At 42.0% G+C, this 18,580-nt stretch overlaps 1 protein-coding gene across 2 annotated transcripts; it reads left to right on the top strand.

The window, feature by feature from the left end:
* Positions 1-2,518: 2,518 nt before the first annotated feature.
* Positions 2,519-18,173, top strand: ptbp2a (polypyrimidine tract binding protein 2a). Of its 2 annotated transcripts, none has more exons than XM_046292502.1 (13): positions 2,519-2,635; positions 3,603-3,630; positions 4,887-4,953; positions 8,041-8,222; positions 8,672-8,968; positions 9,231-9,341; positions 9,752-9,953; positions 12,178-12,293; positions 14,883-14,916; positions 15,389-15,481; positions 15,749-15,965; positions 16,211-16,288; positions 16,525-18,173. In XM_046292502.1, exons 1-13 carry the CDS (start codon positions 2,628-2,630, stop codon positions 16,652-16,654), a joined length of 1,563 nt encoding a protein of 520 aa, XP_046148458.1. In that variant the 5' UTR covers positions 2,519-2,627; the 3' UTR covers positions 16,655-18,173. The 2 variants fall into 2 exon arrangements, with proteins under 2 accessions (XP_046148458.1, XP_046148457.1); XM_046292501.1 differs by having other exon boundaries at positions 9,752-9,965.
* The last annotated feature ends 407 nt before the right edge of the window (positions 18,174-18,580 follow it).

Genomic DNA, 18,580 nt, shown 5'->3' with positions numbered 1-18,580 from the left:
TGGGACTCCCAATCACGGCTAGATGTGATACAGCCTGGGTTAGAATCAGGGACTGTAGTGACACCTCTTGCACTGAGAGCAGTGCCTTAGACCACTGTACTACTCGGATATATTAGTGTTTAATTTTTCATACATTTTGTACAAATGTTAGAATTTTCTTCTAATTTGACATTACAGAGTATATTCTGTAGATCGTTGACACAAAAACGTCAATTAAACCATTTTAATCCCACTTTGTAACACAACAAAATGTGGGTGTGAATACTTTCTGAAGGCACTGTATCCATTTGAAGGTGTCATAAGTATTTTGTCAAATTTACTTACACTACCAGTCAAACATTTTAGAACACATCAAGAGTTTTTCTTTATTTTGACTATTTTCTACATTGTATAATAATAGTAAAGACACATATGGAATCATGTAGTAACCAAAAAAGTGTTAAACAAAACAAAATATATTGTATATTTGTGATTCTTCAAAAAGCCACCCTTCACCTTGATGACAGCTCTGCACACTCTTGACATTCTCTCAACCAGCGTCTCTCAACCAGCATTCCAGTAGTCACCTGGAATGCATTTCAATTAACAGGTGTGCCTTGTTGAGTTCATTTGTGGAATTAATTTCCTTCTTAATGCATTTGAGCCAATCACTTGTGTTGTGACAAGGTAGGGGGGTATACAGAAGACAGCCCTATTTGGTAAAAGACCAAGTCCATATTATAGCAAGAAAAGCTCAAATAAGCAAAGAGAAACGACAGTCCACCATTACTTTAAGAGATGAAGGTCAGTCAATTCGGAACATTTCAATAACTTTGAAGGTTTCTTCAAGTGCAGTCGCAAAAACCATCAAGTACTGTGATGAAACTGGCTCTCATGAGGACCGCCACAGGAATGGAAGACCCAGAGTTACGTCTGCTGCAGAGGATAAGTTCATTAGAGTTACCAGCCTCAGAAATTGCAGCCCAAATATATGCATCACAGAGTTCAAGTAACAGACACATCTCAACATCAACTGTTCAGAGGAGACTGCGTGAATCAGGCCTTCATGGTCAAATTGCTGCAAAGAAACCACTACTGAAGGACACCGATAATAAGAATAGACTTGCTTGGTCCAAGAAACATGAGCAACGGACATTAGACCGGTGGATATTTGTCCTTTGGTCTGGAGTCCAAAATTTGAGTTTTTTGGTTCCAACTGCCGTGTCTTTAAGAGACGCTGTGTGGGTGAACGGATTATCTCTGCGTATATATTTCCATACTTTAAAGCATGGAGGAGGAGGTGCTATGGTGTGGGGGTGCTTTGCTGGTGACACTGTCTGTGATTTATTTAGAATTCAACGCACACTTAACCAGCATAGCTACCACAGCATTCTGCAGAAATACGCCATCCATTCTAGTTTGGGCTTAGTGGCATCATCATATGTTTTTCAACAGGACAATGACCCAACACACCTCCAGGCTATGTAAGGGCTATTTTACCAAGAAGGAGAGTGATGGAGTGATGCATCAGATGACCTGGCCTCCACAATCCCCCGACCTCAACCAAATTGAGATGGTTTGGTATGAGTCGGACCGCAGAATGAAGGAAAAGCAGCCAACAATTGCACAGCATATGTGGGAACTCCTTCAAGACTGTTGGAATAGCATTCCAGGTGAAGCTGGTTGAGAGAATGCCAAGAGTGTGAAGAACCTCAAATATAAAGTATATTTTGATTTGTTTAATACTTTTTTTGGTTACTATATGATTCCATATGTGGTATTTCATAGTTATTTATAATGTGGAAAATAGCTAAAATAGTTGTTCTAAAACTTTTGACCGGTAGTGTATATTTATAGTGTATTTAATATTTTTACATTTTTTAAATATAAGCATGAAAATGAAAATCATACCCCCCCACACCTATTTTCTTCCACCTTTCCTGTTATGGTGAGAGGTTAGCAATGGTGAGAGTTTAGCATGTTTTGGGATCATGATTTTGTGCATCTGCAACTTTGTCACTCATTATTATTCATTCATGATTATCCGTAATCATGGTAGCATTCACATTCTATTCTTATTTAAAATAAAAGTGAATCCAAAATGACACAATAGGCCTACATTATTTACCATTCATATTGGGCTCAACATAATCTGAAACTCAACCAAAAGATACTGCAAATGCATCCAAAAAGTCATTGCATGCTAGGGATATGAGACCAAATCCTATACTTTGACTGAATGTAATACACTATAAGCAAATGTGTCCAAATACTTATGACATTATGCATTCATTTATAAATGGTACAACAGATAGCCTATAGGAAAACACCCTCAAATAATAAGGCAAGCTTATGTCTGTTGTATTGAACACTCCGTTTGCCAAATAATGAAGACTTCTTAATGGTAATGAATCAATTTAAAGCCACTATTAAATATAAAACGGTTGTACCACTATCTCTTAAAATGCTCTCGTCTTTAATAAACACAAAAAAGCATGACGCTGCATGAAACGAAACACGTTTTTTGTTCGACTATTTCCGCCTTATTCGACTATTTTCGCCACGGTCTCCAGTCCCTCCATTTTGTTTTCTGTTGTTGGCAAGAGAACATTTCAGAAAACTGAGTTGTTTAGAAGGATTTTCTGGCAATGGACGGGTATGTATAATCGGCCTTCTACGAAGCTTGTGTTTTTCTTGAATGAATGCTTCATGCGCGGCAATATATCGTTGATTAAAAGTGAGGTAGCTAACGTCAGATTCTAGCTAGGTTTTTTTTTTAGCTAGCTAGCGTTGCCTTAGCTTGGTTAGCTACTAGTAGCTGCTAACTAACTCCTGGCTGACCCATGTCAGTGAACTGGGAGAGACCGAGTTAGCGTTACCTATTTAGCTAACGGTAGCTACGTAAACAAAGTATATTTTGTTTCCGAAACTGTTTAGTAGCCTGCTAATGTTAGCTAACTTACGTTAGGTAGTACATAGCTGAATAATACATTGCACAGACCAACGTTAGCTACCTAGCTCTGGATAGTATTCCATGCGAGGGTGTGTCGTCCTCGCTTGTGCGTTGATCATTCATTGAATCCTTTGTTGATCGAAAATCGAGCTAACTAGCTAACGTTAGCTAGCTATCAACTCAAAGTAGAAGTCGTCAACACCGTTTAACGTTACCTAAAAATAAATCCTGGTTAACTTGAATTGCCATGCATTTTTCCCCTTTTATATGTGGCCAGATAATCAACGTGTATATATGTTATAACTATGTGCTTGTGGAAAGAAACGTTTGGTTTTCGTTTTTGTAGGTAGCCATGGCACTAGCCAGCTAAGTTGCGCATCTTACCATGGGTAACGTTAGCTATCTGGCTAGCGTTAGCTAACTTCCTATGCAAGCTCGAATCTACTTGAACGTTAGCTTACTAACGTTAGCTTGTTGGGTGACTTTGCTGCACATAAAGTATCTGCTAATAACGTTACTGTTACTAGGTGACATTAGCTGGCTAGCTAACGTCTCCATCCCGCGAGTTAACTAACTAGCCAGTTGAACTGTAGCTGGCTAGATAAGCAGCATGCTCTGTATTGTGGAAAGATTATGCTTAGCTAATCAGTATGTTCCCTCTCTTTTTCAGTACTGGAGATGTTGCAGTTGGCGTAAAGGTAAGCCTCAGTCCAGTGCCCTCTCTATGGCAAAGGTTATAGATACTTGGAAACATCTAAAATTCTCTCTCATTTACTATGGCAATGCAAACCTCCTTTTTCTTGACCAGCTTAGTTGTTACATTATGCTAACTACATCCCGATTAACACCGTGGTCAAGGTTAGCCTCCATCCAGTTTTAGACCCCTATGTTACACTTTGTGGGCAGATGCCTTACACGGGGGACACAACTCAAATTTGCAACCCGACCATTTACTACAATTAATACAAACTAAAGTGCTTTGTGTACATGGCACAGCTTTTCAAGTCAGAATCTGCACACAGAATCCTAAATGTAGCCTCCTACTGTTGAGAGAGCATGTGGTATTGGGTGAGGCTACATTTCAAATTGTAATTTCTAGCTTTTATGATATTAGAACAACCGTAATTAGATAGGACCAACTTATGTCCATTCTGTTTAGCGAGAAATGTGTTCTTTTATAAATGCATCCTGATCCTGTACCCTCCTAACACAGTTTGTCCAACAACTGCAGTTCTGTTTGGTGCAAAACTAAGTTAAGTCTTCTGCTAAAGGAATGACTCTTAAAAACAAACAGGCCTTTTTATATTATTATTGGGCTTTGCCTCTGTGTGTTATCAATATTTAATGTCCAAAAGAAACTTTGCTTTGAGAAACATTCCCAGCCCTGGTGTGAGTTAGGTCTAGTTGTCACATTTTAAGTCAAAGACAACTTTATTATCTGGAATGTATTTGTGGACTCTGGCCCTACGGGAGCACTCCATATCTAATTTATCGCATCTATAAAACATGTTGGCGATAAAGGACATTTCGTTCAAATTCACTCGCAGACAAAAGAGAAAAAGACTAAGACCGGGCCTATTCTATAGTTGGGTCTGTAATGGCTCCAGGCCTCGCTGTCCCATCTGTCAGTTTTAGCGGTGCTCAGAGTACGTCAGCTAGCAACTGCAGCCCAGCGGACAGAGGACAGCTCCGAGCCTTCAGGGAGCGCTGGGGAGCTCCAGATGAAATGACATGTCTGATATCTTGAGACTCCATGAGATTAAACCGACCGACACTAGAAGAAAAAAAACTAAATGAGGGGCGACTCTTGGTGTTATGTCCTCCCTCCGTTTCCTCAAACTGTCCAGGGAGAGACCTATTTCATTGTGGTCTTTCACTGCAAATGGAAGGTGTCTCTTCTTGGAGAGCCATGCCTTTATTTCACTTTCACTCTTTGTTTCCTTTCTTTCTCCAGAGAGGATCAGATGAGCTGCTGTCAAGCAGTCTCTACAACAGTGGCTCTGACATGAGCAGTATCAGTGGTAAGTTAGTGTGGTCCTAATTTTTATTTTTCCTCTTTGCCAGCCCTCTCTTAGTGGAATTTGAATACGTCATTTGATCGGCGTCCACCGGCAATTTAAATAATTGAAAGGATTAATGAATGTTTGAAAGTTGAACGGCTGTATTTGTGGATGTCTTCCTTCTGGGAGGTGTTTCAGTATCTGATAAACCTAGTGCGCCTCTGTAGGTGGGCACACACATGCTTGCATGTGATTGGAATAGAGATGCTGCCTGCTGTGCATTTCAATAGGCTATATCTCTTCAGAGCATTGCTGTAATGCCTTAAAGAGAAAATATAGTAGCCTGAGAAAGCTACTGTATTGCTCCCTTTGTTTTTAATTTTCTTTTCCACAGGTCCAAATCCATAACTTGAAATCCTCAACATCAAGTCAAACTTTTTGAGTATCTGGGGAGCCATGCCCAATCATTTAAGTCTGCCGAGGGGGAAAAGGTGTTGTCGTGCCCCCTTCACGACTGTCTTGGTGTGTATGAACCATGATAGTTCGTTGGTGGTGTGGACACCAAGGAACTTGAAACTCTCAATCTGTTCCTCTTCAGCCCTGTCCATGTTAATGGGGGCCTGTTCGGCCCACCTTTTCCTATAGTCCACGGTCAACTCCTTTGTCTTGCTCACATTGAAGGAGTGGTTGTTGTCCTGGCACCACACTACCAGGTCTCTGACCTCCTCCCTATAGGCTGTCTCATATTTGTCGTTCATCGGGCCTATCACTGTTGTGTTGTCAGCAGACTTAATGATGGTGTTTGAGTCTTGGCCACGCAGTTGTGGGTAAACAGGGAGTACATGAGAGGACTAAGCACGCATCCCTGAGGGGTCCCAGTGTTGAGGATCAGCGTGGCAGGTGTGTTGTTGTCATGTTGTTGCAGGCAACCTTGTCACGAAAATCAGAAACGCAATCAAATTAAATCGTTTACCCTTGAACTTCGGATGTTTTCACTAACGAGACTTCCAGGTAGATGGCCAAAGTTAATTTTTCCCCAAATGTTATTTTTCTAGGTGAAATAGCTCAGTTTGTTCTTCACGTCTGGCTGAGAAATCGACCGGAAATTGAGGTCACGACAATGGCGAAAAAATATTCCAAATTAGCTCCATAATATTGTCAGAAACATGGCAAACGTTATTTAGAATCAATCCTCAAGGTGTTTTTCAAATATCTATTCGATAATATATCAACCGGGACAATTGGTTTCTCAGTTGAATCGATTGGAATAATGGCTACCTCTGTACTTTACGTGAGATTTCCTCCGGGAGCATCATGTGAAGACTTGCTCAATGTAGCCCCCTACGGGTATTCTTCAACGTGAATGCGTAAAACTACGTCACAATGCTGTAGACACCTTGGGGAATGCATAGAAAGCGTAAGCTGGTTCATAGCACATTCACAGCTCAATGGGGACTCATTGGCACGCAGCGCTTTCAAAATATGGGGCACTTCCGGATTGGATTTTTCTCAGGCTTTCGCCTGCAACATCAGTTCTGTTATACTCACAGACAATATCTTTACAGTTTTGGAACGTTAATGTTTCCTATCCAAAGTTGTCAATTATATGCATATTCTAGCATCTTGTCCTGACAACATATCCCGTTTAAAATACTGCCCCTAGAATCGCAACAGGTTAAAGGGCTTGCTCACATTGAATATGGGGAGTGTGATCACACAGCCGCCTGGAACAGCTGGTGCTCTCGTGCATGCTTCAGTGTTACTTGCCTCCAAGCGAGCATAAAAGGCTCGTCCGATAGGCTCACGTCACTTGGCAGCTCGCGGTTGGGTTTCCCTTTCTAGTCCGTAATATTTTTCAAGCCCTGCCACATCCGACGAGTGTCAGAGCCGGTGTAGTAGGATTCAATCTTAGTCCTGTATTGACGCTATGTCTGTTTAATGGTTTGTCTGAGAGCATAGCGGAATTTCTTATAAGTGTCCGGATTAGTGTCCCACTCCTTGAAAACAGTATCTCTAGCATTGGCTCGGTGTGGATGTTGCCTGCATCCATGGCTTCTGGTTGGGAAATGTACGTACGGCACTGTGGGGAACACTTTTTGATGAAGCCGATGCCTGAGGTGGTATACTCCTCAATGCCATTGGACGAATCCCGGAACATATTCCAGTCTGTGCTAGCAAAACATTCCTGTAGTGTCTGCGTCATCTCATCACTTCCATGTTGAGTGAGTCATTGGTACTTCCTGCTTTAGTTTTTTATTGTAAGCCGGAATCAGGGGGATATAATTATGGTCAGATTTGCCAAATGGAGAGCCTTTACGTGTCTGTGTGTGTGGAGTAAAGGTCGTCCAGAGTTGTGTATATTTTTTTCCCCTTTCCTTTGGTTGCACGTGTGACATGCTGGTAGAAATGAGGTAAAGTGGTGGTGGTATTCTACCTTAGTCGAGCAGTACCTCAAGACTTCTTTAATATTATACACAAAACATCAGTTATTGTCAAATAGACACAGACCCCTGCCCCTCGCCTTACTAGACGTAGCTGCTCTGTCCTGCCGATGCACAGAGGAGCTAGCCAGCTCTATGTTATCCGTGTCGTTGTTCAGCCACATCTCTTTGAAACATAAGATATTACCATTTTTAATGTCTAATTGGTAGTATAGTCTCATTCGTAGTTTGTTTTCCAATGATTGCACATTGGCCAATAATTTGGACTTGTAGTAGTGGTTTACTTACTCATCTGCAAATTTTTACAAGGCCCCCCCAAACCTCCATCTTTTGTGGTCCTTCTGTAGCTCAGTTGGTAGAGCATGGCGCTTGTAACGCCAGGGTTGTGGGTTCGATTCCCGGGATCACCCATACGTAGAATGTATGCACACATGACTGTAAGTCGCTTTGGATAAAAGCGTCTGCTAAATGGCATATATTATTATATTATTCTTCTATAGTTGCAATAATCACTACAGACCCTGGTTCGATTCCAGGCTATATCACAACCACAATCATTCTGTGCGCCTTAAGTTGTTTGTGTGCGTTCTGGCGGGCACATTGAGAGCAGAGCAGGAGACCAACTTACATTGTGACGGATAGAATATGACTTTTATTGTCTATCTAGATGGTACGTCCAACGGGAGTGACAGTAAAAAACTGAGAGTGGAAGACAGGATGGAGGCTCCTCCTTCTCGTGTGTTGCACATCAGAAAACTGCCCAACGAAACTTCAGAAACGGAGGTCATTGCCCTGGGGTTACCTTTCGGGAAGGTCACCAATATCCTGACTCTGAAGGGAAAAAACCAGGTGAGTGGGCCCAGAACAATTCTGCAGCCATTTTAGATTTTGTTCCCTGCCGTGTCATGCCAAATGTCTATTTTTCAGTGAGTGGTCAGTGGGAGATGTTTGGCTCTTGCCCCTTCGATTCCTTTCTTGTGCGACCTCTTTGTCTGAGTGATTCCTAATTGCCTGTGTTTTAATCCATTGTTATTCCATCTCAAACTTGCCATTAGGATTTGAGAACATTGGCTGTGTTTTTCTGAAATGAATGTCATGGTCACATTGTTGATGTTTTCATAGTGAATTGTTAAGTTTCCTTGCTTTGTGTCCCTGTATAGTGTCTTACAATAAAGAAATGATAAAGTTCAGATTAATTGAATATAACTATAATTTCTGTATCATAAGACTCCATAGAATGACATTGGGTATCTATCCCAACAGAACTCTAATTTCTCTTTTTGTCCATTGGTCCTCAGGCTTTCTTGGAGCTGGGGACAGAGGAAGCGGCAATTACTATGGTCAACTACTACTCTACTGTGACACCGCATGTTCGTAATGTCCCCGTATTCATCCAGTACTCCAACCACAAAGAACTCAAAACAGACGCCGGAAACCAGCGGGCCCAGGCGGTCCTGCAGGCGGTGTCAGCGGTCCAAGGAGGCGGTACCCCTACGTCGGGTTCAGATCTGGCTCTAACAGCTGCATCCAGCCCTGTGCTCAGAATAATCATCGACAACATGTTCTACCCTGTCACTCTGGATGTGCTGCAGCAGGTACCCTCACAACTTCACATTTTTGTGTCGGAGAGAAGATTTATGAATGCAATATACATTTTCTTGTGGGTATGCTCCATTTTATTTTTGTACATAGTTGACCACTACCTCATCTGCCCTTATCTCGTTGCGGAAATTAGGGTGTTTTATTTTTTTTTATTAAAAAAAATGTTAATGGTGGTTTAATATGTCTGATAGTCAAACATCAGCTATGTTGTTGATGTATTTTAAACACATTTCCTGTTTTTTTCTTATCTGTTAGATCTTCTCAAAGTTCGGCACGGTCATGAAGATAATCACATTCACTAAGAACAATCAGTTCCAGGCCCTGCTGCAGTTCAACGACCCATCTACTGCACAACAAGCCAAAATTGTGAGTAGTCCTGGAGATGATAATAAATACATGGGTATGATAAAGTGTTTTTCTAAGGACCATAGAGTAAGAGCGACTGTGATACCTTGTGCAGACCTCTCATAGCACCTCAGGAGTTCATAATTACGTTTTAGTAATCCGGCATGCACTCTTATCCAGAACGACTTACTTTAGTGAGTGTATACATTTTCGTACTGGTCCCCTGTGGGAATCAAACCCCCAACCCTGGCGTTGCAAGCGCCATGCTCTACCAACTGGGCCACAAGGGACCGTGAAATTAACTGAGTTGTACAATTTCATTACTCGTTGGTGTATTTGTACACTTCTCTCGCTGTTTCTATTGTGAGAGCACTGCTGAGTAAGGTTTCCACGTGCAAATAAACCTGAAACTTGTTTCCATTCTTACTCAGGCCCTGGATGGTCAGAACATCTACAACTCGTGCTGTACGCTCCGCATCGATTACTCCAAGCTGGTCAACCTGAATGTCAAGTACAACAACGACAAGAGCCGTGACTACACCCGGCCAGAGCTCCCCGCCGGGGATGGACAGCCTGCCATGGACCCCAACATGGCTGCTGCCTTTCAAGGCAAGGACTCCAACTCTCTGCTTGGTAAGATCCCAGGTAGATCCCTCTCTTTTCCTTTCTCTTTCCTCTTCATGTCTTCTTTGGGGCTCTTGGGGTTGGGAGGTGTTGGATGCTCAACACTTGTTTAGGGACTAGCTCTGCTTTCTGTATCTCTGGTGCTGTAGGGTCAATTTGTCTATCTCTGCTAATGTCTGGCAATTTCATCCATCTCCTATGTCTAGTAGGGTGGGGCGGTATCCAGATTTTCTGTATATGCTATTACCGGAATTTCACACAAGGGGTGCTATTTAGATGTATTTAATATTTAACACAGAACAATTTAGGCAACAGGGATCTTGATCTGGGAGGGGATTGAATGTCTATGCTGTAACGAAGAAGCTTGATCTTGATATTTATCCACTTAGCTAGCAAGTTAGCAAACCAAATGCATAGCTTGAGACCTGAGCTGGATGTAATTTATTTGACACATTTTCTATTTCTTAAAGTTAGAATAAAGAGAAGTGTATTTAACTAGGCAAGTCAGTCAAGAACAATTTCTTATTTACTATGACGGCCTACCCCACACCAGGACGACACTGGGCCAATTGTGCGCCGCCTTATGGGACTCCCAATCACGTCCGGATGTGATTCAGCCTGGATTCGAACCGGGGACTCTTGCACTGAGATGCAGTGCCTTTAGACCGCTTTGCCACTCGGGAGCCCACAGTTGCATTATAAGCAGTGGTATAGCTAGCATTGTAAATCAAACATTTACATTTTTGAACTGATCCCCCATGGGAAATGAACCCTCAACCCTGCCGTTGCAAGCGACATGCTCTACCAACTGAGTTACACATCTGGGACGCCTGTATTTCGAAAATGTACGGAATATTGCCCACTAATGTCCAGTGTCAGGTGGAATCACTCTTGCTGGACTGGCTGTGCCCGTCTGCCAGGGAAAGTACATTTGTTTTACCACAACCGGGGCTCTGGGTGGGTGGGGTTTGCACATCGTAGACCATTCCATTGGTCCTAAAGTGAAATCTCCACCCACACTGGGCCCTGGGTGAGCCAAATGCACCCTCGGGGTCTTGTTGGGTCTAAGTCCTGATCCATCTAACCCAGTTATCTCCAAAGGTCGGCCGTGAACTAACAGTAGCTCGCAGGCCACCCATGAGTAGCTTGCCATGCAATTCACATGTTCCCACCGCAAACTGTCATAAACTAATCAGACACCTCAAGCTCCCAGCTACTATCTAATCAACGCAACATTGACAGTATCCCACCATAGTTGGTGTTAGCCACAATTGGCTTAAAAAGCTTAAGCTATCTGTAATATTTCCCGTCTGTGGTGCGTGCATGAAGCCAGTTGATGTGATAACTGTCTTGTGGGTTGACAGAAATGTTTTCCTCAATTAACCGTTAACTGCAAAGCAGGCTTACCTGGCAGCAGTATATAATGTGTAAGTATATCATTTGTATCCATAATTTTGTTATTTGCAAACTTTGCCATGAAATGGGCAGCGGCAATGCGGAACCATCGCTATGCATGCATGTCAGCACATTCCTCACTCGCTAGATACGTAATTAAAGGACCAGGTGCGCTATTAAAGGGAAATTGCACAAAAAATACAGTACCAGTCAAGTTTGGACACCTACTCAGCATATGTGGGAACTCCTTAGAGGTGTTCGAAAGCTGGTTGAGAGAATGCCACGAGCGTGCAAATGGTGGCTACTTTGAAGAATCTCAAATATAAAATATATTTTGATTTAACACTTTTTTTGGTTAATACATGATTCCATATGTGTTATTTCATAGTTCTGATGTCTTCACTATTATTATACAATGTAGAAAATAGTAAAAATAAAAACCCTTGAATGAGTAAAAATAAAAACCCTTGAATGAATATGTTTGTCCAAACTTTTGACTGGCACTGTTTTTTTCCAGACCCCAAGAAAATGTGTCCTGGTGTGATTTAACCTTTGACATGGACGCAGAACATTCAATTTTGTTGTTTCTCTAGGAACTATTTTAATTTTGTGTGAAAAACAAATCTAAGATCAAGACACAACTGAGAACATAATTTGGGAGGATATGAAATATTTATTGAAAAAAAATCAGATTTTACAGGGCCCCCTTTTGAGTTGTTTATGAACCATTTTTTTACCAGCTATATTGACAGAACATGGTGCGCTACTTTCTCTGGTACTCTAAGGACAGCGGGGACCCCTGCTCTAACCTCTGACCTAACCTCTGACCTCTCTCCAGGTGCGCTGAGCCCGCTGAATGCTGCGGCGGCGGCGGCTGCTGCTGCAGGGAGGGTGGCTCTGTCTGGTCACTCCGGCTCCAGCGGCGTGCTCCTGGCCTCCAACCTCAATGAAGAGGTCAGTACTGTTCTACCTACCTTCCCATCCAGACATGGACCTAACCCCTCTCACATGCCTAACACACATGCTCTGGTTTCTATTGTCCTCTTTCTCTTTCCCTCTTTCTCTCTCGCTCTCTCTGCCTCTCTCCATGATGTCCAAGTCCGCCAGTGCAGACTGAGTCCCTCTCGCTCTTCTCAAAGATGGGGGGGGGGGCTCTAGTTTTCTCTAAGCTTTCCTCTCTGGCTCATATGATGACTTTGTATTGTCTGAATCACTCTCACTGCTCTTCTCTCCTTTCTCATTTTGCCATACTGAACAAACGTAACCATCTCTTTCCTCTCTGCTCTCCTTTCCTAACTTGATCTCTCTGTCTGCCTGTCTTGTATGAAATCTCTATGGAGAGGACCTTATATTTCAGATACTATGACTCTGTTATTACTTCCCACTCTCTCAACATGTACAGTACCAGTCAAAATTTTGGGTTTTTCTTTATTTGTTTTTTTTAAACTATTTTCTACATTGTAGAATAATAGTGAAGATGATAGAAACTATGAAATGACACTTATGAAGTCATGTAGTTACTAAAGTGTTAAACAAACAACCCTTTGCCTTGATGACAGCTCTGCACACTCGTGGCATTCTCTCAACCAGCTTAATGAGGAATGCTTTTCCAGCAGTATTGGAGTTCCCGCATACGCTGAGCACTTGTTGGCTGCTTTTCCTTCACTCTGTGGTCCAACTCATCTCAAACAATCCAATTGGGATGAGGTCAGGTGATTGTGGAGGCCAGGTCATCTGATGCAGCACCCCATCACTCTCCCCTGTCAAATAGCTCTTACACAGCCTCGAGGTGTGTGTTGGGTCATTGTCCTGTTGAAGAACAAATGATTGTCCCACTAAGCGCAAACCAGATGGAATGTGAATTGCTGCAGAATGCTGTGGTCGCCATCCTGGTTAAGTGTGCCTTGAATTCTAAATAAAGCATCCCCACACCATCACACCACCTCCTCCATGCTTCACGGTGGGAACCACATGCGGAGAGCATCCGTTCACATACTCTGCGTCTCCCAAAAACACGGTGAACACAAAGACAAAATATCTCAAATTTGGACTCGGGGCCGATTTCCACCCGTCTAATGTCCATTGCATGTGTTTCTTGGCCCAAGCAAATATCTTTTTATTGGTGTCCTTTGGTAGTGGTTTCTTTGCATCAATTCGACCCATGAAGGCTTGATTCACTCGCTCCTCCGAACAGTTGATGTTGAGATGTGTCTTACTTGAACTCTGAAGCAAGTCCTCATAAGAGCCAGTTTCATCATAGTGCTTGATGGTTTTTGCGACTGCACTTTCAAAAGTCTTGAATTTTTTCGATTTGGCTGACCATGTCTTAAAGTCATGATGGACTGTTGTTTTTCTTTGCTTATTTGAGCTGTAACTTGACATAATATGGAGTTGGTCTTTTACCAAACATGGCTATCTTCTCTATGCCACCCCTACCTTGTTAAAACACAAGTGATTGGCTCAAACGCATTAAGAAGGAAGAAATTCCACAAATTAACTGGCACGCCTGTTAATTGACATGCTTTCCAGTTGACTACCTCATGACGCTGGTTGAGAGAATGCCAAGGGTGGCTACTTTGAAAAATATGAAATATATTTAGATTTTGTTGTAACACTTATTTTTGGTTTGCTATTATTCCACAATGGAGACCATAGGAACCCTTTGAGTTGCTATGTCCAGACCTTTGACTGGTACTGGTCTGTGGGGCCAAACATGATCGTTGAATGCCATAACTCAGGTGGTTTTATGTCTTGTCTCAACATTTGAGTGCATGGTCTTTGGACAAATTTGTATTCACTTCATACTCTTTAACACATTTCAGTTAATCTCCTTGGCCCCGTTTTTAAAAAGATATCCATCTGGATTTTGCCTGTCTGATAGGATTAAATAGAATGGGAGTTCCCATTCAAGTCAATAATTGGTCTGTTCTATTTCTATGCATTTAATCCTATCTGGATAGATACCTTTTTGAAAAACTGGGCCCTGAACTTCAAGCTTTAGCCTACTGCATGTCCTTTGTTTCTTCATTGCGAGGCTATTACTCCTATAATTATGATTTGACATTGAATGTACCATGCCCATGTTTGTCCAGGGGGTGATTACATTTGGCACAATTTATTTGCTTGTTTAGTTCTGACTAAGTACATGAACCGGCCATTTTCTGACCAAACTCCTGCATTTCCAGTGTACTGACCTGTATTTATTTTTGTCCCCCTCCCTCACCTTGTTTTAATATTTGCATTTGCTCCTCCTCCCTCCATCTTCTCTTCCCCCCCCCCCCCCCATCTCTCCCCCTTGCTTCATCCATCACTGTAACCCCACTGTTCATGATTGGTGCTTGAACAAAACCAACCCGTTCCCTTGGACCAACCGTATTCCCAAATTAACTGAACCATACTCCATGACCACCTTCACCATGCTACGGGAAACCACCCTCCTCCGTTATGGATGATCTGTTCATCTCCGCTACGCTCTCTACCTCCGCTCCGACTCTTCTACCTCTCTACCTGTCTTCCGCTGCTTGCTCTTCTCTCCTTCTAAAGATGGTTACGCCCCAAAGTCTGTTTACTCTCTTCGGTATGTTATTGTTAGCTCTCTTACCGCTCTCTTCTTTTGTTGTTGCTTATTTCTGTTAAGAGACATTTTATTTCCTTACACTGTAACTGGTTTGGATTGTAGTTTTTAGGAATAGGTTATTCTGTTACATTGGTTTGGTTATCTCAATCTCTCGTTTCGGCTATTGAAATTGATCCATCCATAGATTTGTTCAAATGCATGGTAAATTGATTTGGCATGTACTGTAGTTTGATTGGCTAAACATCTCACAGAGCTTGTTAACTTCTCTATTTGAGGGTTTCCTCTGTCTGACCTTTACAGACACACGCCTCCGTTTAATTCTGATGAATGATCTCAAGCCTACTGTCTCTATCTAGCCTCTTTCTCTCTCTGTCTTGCCTTAACCTTCCCTCCATCTCCAGCGCTAACTGTTTTCCTCACTGTCTCCTCTTCCTCCTCGCCCTCCTCTCATCTGCTCATGGCTTTAACACAGGGGTCTATGGGGACACCCAGAGGGTGAAGATTCTTTACAATAAGAAGGACAGTGCTCTGATACAGATGGCCGATGCCAGTCAGGCCCAGCTAGGTAAGATTTTCCTCCATTTCCCCAACTGTCAACTCCCATGTTAACCGGCTGACTTAAAAGGATTTTAAATATTATTCTGTTTCCCATGTTCTCAAGTGGCAAATAAGAATATTTGTTTTATTTTCTTGATGTAACCTGGATAAATAAATGTTAAATTAACTAAAATTGGATAGGATAAACATCCTCACATGGGCATTTGTTTTCGGGAACATTACAGCTGGATAAAACAAACCATACACACTTAATACAAATCCAATCTGCTTCCAGCGATGAGTCACCTGAACGGTCAGAAGATGTATGGGAAGGTCATCAGGGTGGCTCTGTCCAAGCACACCTCAGTGCAGCTGCCCAGGGATGGACTGGATGACCAGGGCCTTACCAAGGACTTCACCAACTCCCCCCTGCACCGCTTCAAGAAGCCCGGCTCCAAGAACTTTCAGAACATCTTCCCTCCCTCCACCACCCTTCACCTCTCCAACATCCCGTAAGTCTATGTCATGGCCCCTAGACTAGACACTCAGCAGATCCTGCACCTGTGTCTGTCAGTGTAGCCCCTGATCCAAGGTCAGTTTTGCGGTTTCTCACTCAACTGTATTTGGGGAGGGTAATCTGATCCCAGGTCTGTGCTAACTAAGGGCAACGTCTATACCTGGAAAGAAAGTAAAGGGAACCCTATGGTCTGGGTTGGTTGTCTTTTTGTTGGAATGCTAAGTTCAGTTGTTTCGACAGAACGGACGTAACTGAAGAAGACCTGAGACTACTGTTCTCCAATGCCGGGGGCACTGTGAACGCATTCAAGTTTTTCCAGTAAGTATTTTTTTTGTTCTTTTGTTCTTTACCGCTATAATAATGTAACTGCGCTACAGTTCTTGATTTGGTTGTGAATTAATTTCTTTAGGTCTGTGGCTAGCTCCAGGGCGGTACACTGACTGACCCTGTGTAACTCAAATATGTGCATGTTTGTGTGGGCTTTTTGAGATCAGAGAATAATATACATTCTGATGTAACAGTGGGACAAATAAACCATCTTGTCTTCTTCCCAGGGATCACAAAATGGCGCTGCTCCAGATGTCGACGGTGGAAGAGGCCATCCAGGGTCTGATCGACCTCCACAACTACAACATGGGTGACAACCACCACCTGAGAGTGTCCTTCTCCAAATCCTCCATCTAAACCAGCATAATGATCCTCCACAATATCCCAACGCTTTCTGTTTCCAAATGGCCTTTGGCTGCGGTTCGTTTATCCGGTTCACTCTTTCCAGGCGGGGGGGACCACATTTTGACCTCATTGTAGTTCTTTCTATTTTTGTCTTTCTACGTGTTATCAGTCATTCCTTCAGAGAACCAGAAACTAAAATGTGTATTAAAAAAAAGTTGTTGTACTTGTATGTTTTTGAGGGTGTTTTATCCCCTTCACCTGACCCCTGTGTAAGTCCCATATTCCATTTGTATGATAGGCAAACCATTTTCTTTTTCCATCTTCTTATGAAGGGTGGATGAATGGACTTTGGTGTCTCTTTATGATTAGTTATATAAGATATGTGCCTTACCTGACAATATCAACTCTTTTTACATTTAAATATTTACACGAATCCCTGCAGTCAGATTTTGAGGCACATTCATTTTGATGTGTAAGATTAGTTCAAAACATGATTTCTGTTCTCCCATGTGACTGTGCAGTTTGAACTGCTGCCACCCAAAAAACTTCCCCTTTTTTGTTGTAGGTGTTGAGTTTGTGCCAGATTTTATTTTGTTAAAGTCACTATAGTTGTGGAGTGGGGAACCATATGAGATTGAAGTTGAATCAGACTTTTTACATCTGTTTTTTTGTTTAGTTTTTGTACTAACTTGGACCACCATGCTTGAGTTTCCATCTGTATGATCATTTTAACTGTTTTTGTTTCCACAGGTCATCCATTTACTAAAATAGTCAATATTGCTGTTCTTTAGGTGTTAGGTTTTTTTTTGGGGGGGGGGGGGTGTACATGGGTAGAAGTTGAGTGGTTTCCTAAGCATGTACTGCCTGGTCTAGTTATTGGAATTAAGAGTTGGTAGTACTTTATTCATTTGAACTGTACTTCATAACTGTCATTGTCCTACAGGTGATGAAACAAATGTCATGGTGATTATTATGAAGTACAGTTCAAATAAAGTGTTGCGAAATCTGCTGTTGCATGCGGTTAGAAGAGTATCTGTAGTGACGTCAACGTGTTGCAGTTTACTGATGAAGGTTGGGACCAAAGTATGTGCCTTTTTGTTTTTAGTTTTAGTTTACATCTCATCGCCAAGGAAAGGAACAATATTTTAGTGAACCGCTGATATATTTTGTACATCTGAACACATAAGATACAGGACCTGATTCAGAATCAACCACCTTCATTCCTATGGTTATTTTAAGCTGATCTACATTGTAATACCCACAATAGTTTGAAGAATCCCTCAACTTACTAGAAAACGAGATTGTTTTTCAAGTCATGTATATTTTCTATCAGTTACATTTTTACAGCTCTAGAAATGTAACATTCAGCTATAGTTTGGAAGCGGCACAATTAAAATAATTTTCTAACAAATTGGGATATTTGGTCTGACTTGTTTTGAGATTTTTTTTTCCTCCACTTTTTATCTTCTCTCTTGTGTGTACTTTGCTTTACTTGTGTAGCATGCTCAATAAACTCTTCTGTAGCTCTGTATACACCTCTTCTGTCTCTGTCTACAGCTTGCTCATCTTTCTTCTCCGGTCTCACCTCACTAGGTTTCTGATATCAGGTATATTCTGTCCCAGGGTGGAAAGGAAAGGCACCAAAACAAATGGGGATACTAAAGCTCAAAATAGGCCTAATTCAATTATCTGAACAAAATAAATGAACAATTTGAAGTTTGCTTCTGGCAGATTAAACCCCCTGGTTATGAACTTGTTCTGTCCTCTTCCTGTAGATCGAATACCCTAACCAGTCTCTGGGACACACTTTTTAAAATCCATATATAGTCTTCTCTCTCTGCTCTATAAGGGCATCTGTCACTAAATGCTCATAACCACTGGAATCTGCTGCATATCGCACTAATCCAATGCCACCATTTCATCAAGACCAACTAACAT

This window comes from Oncorhynchus gorbuscha, linkage group LG12 (assembly GCF_021184085.1).
Source record: "Oncorhynchus gorbuscha isolate QuinsamMale2020 ecotype Even-year linkage group LG12, OgorEven_v1.0, whole genome shotgun sequence".
Lineage (NCBI taxonomy): Eukaryota > Metazoa > Chordata > Actinopteri > Salmoniformes > Salmonidae > Oncorhynchus > Oncorhynchus gorbuscha.
This window is presented reverse-complemented; position numbering and strand designations above follow the sequence as displayed.

Excerpts from the sequence above, each read along its gene's own strand:
- ptbp2a (XM_046292501.1), top strand. Across the intron at positions 8,223-8,671 it reads CTCTGAAGGGAAAAAACCAG|GCTTTCTTGGAGCTGGGGAC; the intron begins GTGAGTGGGCCC and ends ATTGGTCCTCAG. Across the intron at positions 16,289-16,524 it reads AACGCATTCAAGTTTTTCCA|GGATCACAAAATGGCGCTGC; the intron begins GTAAGTATTTTT and ends TCTTCTTCCCAG.